Source organism: Aegilops tauschii, chromosome 1 (genome assembly GCF_002575655.3).
Source record: "Aegilops tauschii subsp. strangulata cultivar AL8/78 chromosome 1, Aet v6.0, whole genome shotgun sequence".
In the NCBI taxonomy this organism is placed as follows: Eukaryota; Viridiplantae; Streptophyta; class Magnoliopsida; order Poales; family Poaceae; genus Aegilops; species Aegilops tauschii.
This window is the reverse complement of record NC_053035.3, coordinates 39297681-39303599: the sequence shown is the minus strand read 5'-3', so window position 1 is coordinate 39303599 and position 5919 is coordinate 39297681. Positions and strand designations below refer to the sequence as shown.

Here is a 5919-nt window from a genome sequence, read left to right as displayed (position 1 = left end):
TGCTCTTGAAAACTAAAGTAGTTGGGATCAGTTATTGCAATGGACTTGGACACATAGCCCGTCAAAATGGTTGCTTTATTAAAGTCAAAATGTGCACATGGCATCAGCCGGCAAGAAAGACAAGCTAGATACTTTGGGAGTACATGCCAAAGGATGGGCGTATGAGGTAGGTTGGGATGATGGAGCCATGCTTTGGGGTTTGCGTTGGAATACCCAATGCGCCATTTGTCATCGAGGGCCACAGGGTGTCCATGTGACAACAATCATATAACTATATTTAGATACATGTGTATAATGCTATTGCCCTGATCTGGCTCCCCGACATGGATGGATATATCCTACCTTCCGGAAAGATGGTTCATGTCTGGCCAGTTGTATAAATAAAAGAAGTACATATGCATAGCTCTTTTTCTTCCATTGTCGGCCAACGAGGGAAAACACTTCGGATATCCATCATCCCAACTACCTTTTGCTTAAGCAAATAGAGTAATTATTAAGAAGCGATTACGCGTGGCTACCAAAAGTCAATTAAATCTCGACTTCTCCTCCTTAGACACGCACAAATTGTCTCACTTAAGAAGAAAGCTAATTACTCTATTTACATGTATCTTCATATTGCTTTTGTCGGTGTATAAGGTGGAAAATAGGCTCATTAAAAAAATTTCCGATTGTTTTACTGGAACGATCATGTTTTTTCTCTCTATCTTAATATAAGACATGCAGCTCTCCTGCATGGTTTAAAAAAAGTATATAAGGTGGAAAATAGGTTTTAAATCAGTTTCTCTTGTCTCTTTATTTTAATCGAAATTTCTTTATTAGACTCGGTTTATCTTAGTGTTGTTTTATCAGTTTATTCTTCGTCAATGCTCTAGACCTACGTTCAAAAAAATGCTCTCATTGCAATAATTTTACCAACTCTGAAGAGTATGAACTTTTCTGTAATGCATTAACTTTTAAAGCACATGAACATTTTTGGAATGTACAAATATTTTTTTGTATATTTTCTGGGAAGTGAGTAGTAGCCCATTTTTCCAAAAGGTTTTTTATTCTCTTTGGGGGCTAACATTCGTGCATGGTGAAGCAATAGCCAGTTTTCTCAGGAGTGAGATGAACCGCGCTGGAGAACTATTTAGTAAGCTCCCTGCACGTTATTTTGACATTTCACGACTAAAGGCGGAGCGACGGTGCTCTTCTATTTTGATCACATTCCACAAGCCTACATAGCATAATGGGTACTCACATTTACGAAGATGAATTCTAACAATTACACAAACTGGCGCAACACAAACAAAAGCCAAAAGACGGAGATCACAGAAGCGCGAGGTGGATCAACCGAGACTAAAAAGTCCTCGGTCGAGCGACACCCAGGCGAACCCAACATAGTCGTCTTCACTTTGAGTGAAATATAACCTTCGATTTAATTATACAAGATGTACAGTAAATGGTATTAACAACAACGGTATATCTCGCCAACACACACTTGCAATTCCTCGTGCGCCTCATCACAGACGTAGCACACACCTGAGGGACTTGCCTTCCTCCAGCAAACGGAAAGCCTCATTGATCTCCGAGAATGGCATCTCGTGGGTTATGAAGCCATCGAAGTTTATCTTAACCTCCTGCAAAAAAAGCAGTCATTGCCGTTTAGTAAATTATAAATGTTGTTATTCATTTTCATTTTTAGTTTATTGACATGTATTGTGAGCAAACAATGAAGAAAACAGTGATTACCCCTTGCATGCACTGGTCGACGAGGAGGGGAAGCTGCGACTTGCCCTTGAAGTCACCAAAGGTGCACCCGGTGATCCGACGGCCATCGAAGAGCTCCATGGGATGCAGTGGCATCATCCTGGGCGTCGGATGGATCCCCAGCACCACGGTCAGTCCCCAACCCTGGATTCACACGATTTTATGAGGTTGATGAGCCAAATTGCTTGAAAACTATCCAGTCCATGACATCAGGAGCCAATGTGCCCCCCCTTAGAAAAAGAGCCCACTTTGTGTCCCCGTACTGGATTAACAAAATAAAATTCTCGAGAAAAAGATAAATAAAATAAAATTGCTCTTCAGAAAAGCTTCTTTTTGACAGTTGCTCTTCAGAAAAGTTGATTGCGAAGGAAGAGGAAATTTGCGTACGTCGTGTGTGGAAACGAAGGCCTCTCGAAGCACATCAACGTTGCCACTGCACTCGAAGCTGTAGTCGACGCCCCCATCTGTCAGCTCCTTGATCACCTCGTGGACAGGCTTGCCGCACGCCTTCGGGCTGATGAAGTCCGTGATGCCCATCTCTTTGCCTGCAACGTACACGTAACACATCAGAGATTAGTAGTGCCCACGGCCACGGTGAAGAAAACGACGCCCATGGTTTGATCTGAGTAGAAGTGTTTCCCGTTGTAGATTCACGTTGCCATTTTGCCATTGTCCGTGACTTACTGGACACGCATAAAGTACGACGGACGACAGGCCTCTATATTGCCTTGTAGACAAGGCGTTTATTTGAAAGGGACATTTTTAGTTACATGATGGAAAATGACATCGAGCAAGAACACGTCGTGGCTGAACGCTCACCTTTGGCAAACTTTTCAGGGTTGATGTCCACGCCGATGATCCGAGACGCCCCTCTTATTCTTGCTCCTTCGCCAACCTAAAGTAAAAGAGATTATTGAAAATATTATGGCATTTTGTTTTTAAAAAGTTCATCACCAGTTCATTGCAACTTTTATTATTGTGCTGTGCTTGCAGAAAAAAAAAGATCATAAGTTCTTTTTCTGCGTGATGATGCAGGTCCTTAATTGACTAACCGCAAGACCAACAGCACCAAGTCCGAATATTGCTACGGTGGAGCCCTTGGACACGTTTGCAGTGTTCCATGCAGCTCCCACTCCTGATATCGAAAATAATATTGCATTAAATAAAAAATGTTATACTAATGGCCAATATTAAATCCGTAGATAACAACAACAACAACAACAACAGCAACAACAACAACAACAACAACAACAACAATAATAATAATATGCAAAGATATATTTGTACGTAGTTTCAAAGAAATTCGTGTGTCCACAACATTTGTTTTCCAGAAGTGACGATACTGAAACATTTTGAACTCAGATGTTTCTTTCATTCTAGAGAAGTCCTCACAAGGTTACCGAGCATAGCAGGCACCTTCGAAACTGATGTGCATGACAGTGACTCCCTGTCAATAACAATTTTTTTTTTTGAAAAATCTTTTGCTATCGACGGTGGGAGTGATAGTGATCGAAGTCAACATTCTAACCATCTTGTCTTAAGTGTCAGTCTGCCAAATCGCCATGCTGTTTTCCAAATTAACAAACCAAGGGGACAGCAAGTTGATAAACTCATGGCATATCCACTTGCACGCAGGTTTTGTTCTCATATAATCATCCATGTTAAATAATTCGGATCGATTGATTGATTGATTGAGTAATTATTGATTAATCAAACTAAGAGGACCACCCAATATCATATGCTGATACTGGGAGAACAAGAGCATCAACTGGACGAAATTAATAATTTGAACAAAAATTACCTGTCGAGATACCACAGCTGAGGAGGCACATCTTCTGCAGCGGGGCGGCGGGGTTGATCTTGACGGCGCACGCGGCGTCGAGCACGGTGTACTCGGCGAAGGTGGAGGTGTTGAGGAAGTGGTAGACCGGCACCGTGTCGCCGGAGGTGTTTACCACGGAGAACCTCGTCCCGTCGTCGGAAACCATGGTGCTCTTGAAAGCGTCCACGCGGTAGGTCCCGCACAGGTTGGTCGCGCTGGAGTGGCAGTAGGCGCACGTCCCGCACTCCCCGTTGAAGATGGGGACGACGTGGTCGCCCGGCGCAAGGTCCTCCACGCCTTCACCCACGCTCTCCACCACTCTGTATAGGAGTGACTGCCACCGTCAGATCGGCTGAACTTTGAAAAATATATTAATGGAACCAAAAGAGCTGAATAGACATGTTGTGACCATGTCTGAATTTGACCCTTTTTAACTTCCAAAAAAAAAAAATTTATGCCTTCCACAACGAAGACTCCAAATTATGTTGCTCTATAAAACTAGTATATCTGCTACATAGATGGATCAGTTATTGCAGTGGACACATAGCCCATCAGAATTGTTTCTGAAGTCAAAGTCCGCACATGCATGGCATCATCCGGCAAGTACGACAAGCTAGATAGATACTTTGGGAGTACGTAGATGCCAAGGGATGGGCGTATGAGCTAGGCTGGGATGATGGATCCATGCTTTGGAAGGCCCAACGCTCCGTTTGTCATCGATCGCCGCAGGGTGTCCATGTGACAACAACCATATAATAACCAAGATATATACAAAATGCTATCGCCTCTCATCTGTCTGACCTGCATGGATAGATATATCCTATCCTACCTTCCATCCACAAAGATGTTTCTTGTCTGACCAGTTGTGCATGCATGTATGCATAGTTTTCGTTCATTCTCACGCAAAGAGGAAACACTTTTCAGGTTTCTACTGCCGTGTAAAAACGATCTGTCTAAATAACCGGTGTACTGTACCCTGCCTGCCTTTTGCTTAAGCGATCGATCCAGTGACAGTGAGTTCTGAGTACTGTGCTAGAACTGTGTCTTCCGCTTAAGCGAACGTACGGAGTGATTAAGAAGCGGTTGCGTGTGGCTAGAAAAAGTCACTAGAACCTTGACTTCTCCGCCCTAGATAAGCACAAATTGTCTCACTTTAGAAGATAGCCAATTGCCACGTGGCACGTGTCCTAAGCTATCTCGAAATAAACAATAAATAAATGTAATAATTAATCACAAAGTCCCTTACATCTCATCTCAACTGTACGAGCTACACATGCCAACACATAGGCCCTTGCGAATAACTTGTGAAGAAGTAGCACGGGAAGAACAGAAGATCAATGAGAAAAACTTGAAACTAAGGTGGGAAAACAATTACTTACCCGGCTGCCTCGTGTCCAAGGATGCGAGGGAACCTGCGTTGACGCTCGTTCTGCATCGTCAAAGCACGCAGGAGATGTGGTCAGATGCCCACAGATCGACCACCAAAGGACAAAGGAAAGAAGAAATCAAAGCATCTCCATGGCTGAACTAAGCTTGAGGAGGGCTTGTAGCTACCTCTCCTCTCCAGAAGCTGAGGTCGGTGTGGCAGATGGAGGTGTAGAGGACCTTGACGCGCACCTCCATGCGCGCCGGCGGCGCCACCTCCACCTCCTGCATCACCAGCGGCTCGCCGGGACCCCACGCCACCGCCGCTGTTAATTTGCGCCACCATCCGATCGTGGTTATTCAGATGACTCATGGCGCCGGCGCGGCCGGTGCATAGATAAGAAGAGGAAGATTGAACAAGGGGAGGAGGAGGAGGAGGAGGAGGAGGAGGAGGAGGAATCATAAAGATCGGGGAAGAACCTTTGCATTTGATGGGCTTTCCCTTGGTGCTGCCGCCATTGGAGTACCCATTGGTTGCCATGGTGTGAGCTTCTCTGTTTTCCTTGTTTGTTTTCTATCAAAGCTAGGGAAGTGGAAGTTCTTCTTCCCAGTTAGCAAAGGCAGCGTATTTGATGCAGCTGGCAGTGTGCTTATATAGAACGAGTCGGTGTTGATGGCCTGTCTGCCATGTGCCATCCCTCCTAGGCTCCAACCTGACAGGTGGCCCCCCCTGAATATCTTCCCAAAATAGCCCTGGAGTTGAGTGGTATTCAAGGGCGAGAACCACATGTTCATTCTCCGGTGTATTTCTTTTTTGAGGCTCTGCTCTTACCTCGCTTGACTCTGCTGAGGGTTAAGAAGCAGGGCACAATCGTTCGTCCAGGAATGGCCGCATCTTTTTTTTAAGACAAATTCACAAAGCTTTTATTCAGCCGTCACAAGGTTTACAGGTACGAAAACAAGATCTCCGGGTAGACCTAACC

General features: G+C 44.5%; 1 protein-coding gene across 1 annotated transcript; it reads right to left on the bottom strand.

Annotated features, from left to right (window-relative positions):
- Positions 1-1221: 1221 nt before the first annotated feature.
- LOC109772750 (alcohol dehydrogenase-like 4) lies at positions 1222-5588 on the bottom strand. Its single transcript, XM_020331449.4, has 9 exons — positions 5417-5588; positions 5126-5262; positions 4951-5000; positions 3551-3891; positions 2802-2884; positions 2569-2644; positions 2137-2294; positions 1732-1893; positions 1222-1619 (listed from the first exon to the last, which is right to left on the bottom strand). The coding sequence occupies exons 1-9, from the start codon at positions 5475-5477 to the stop codon at positions 1503-1505; spliced, it is 1185 nt and encodes a 394-aa protein (XP_020187038.1). The 5' UTR covers positions 5478-5588; the 3' UTR covers positions 1222-1502.
- Positions 5589-5919: the final 331 nt, after the last annotated feature.

What these genes read in the sequence shown, in the direction of transcription:
- LOC109772750 (XM_020331449.4), bottom strand. Translation starts at nt 5,477, where the DNA reads ATGGCAACCAATGGGTACTCCAATGGCGGCAGCACCAAGGGAAAGCCC. An exon ending in TTGGTGCTGTTGGTCTTGCG is followed by an intron (nt 2,645 to 2,801) that starts GTTAGTCAATTA and finishes CTTTTACTTTAG; the next exon opens with GTTGGCGAAGGAGCAAGAAT. An exon ending in CCCTGAAAAGTTTGCCAAAG is followed by an intron (nt 2,295 to 2,568) that starts GTGAGCGTTCAG and finishes TGTACGTTGCAG; the next exon opens with GCAAAGAGATGGGCATCACG.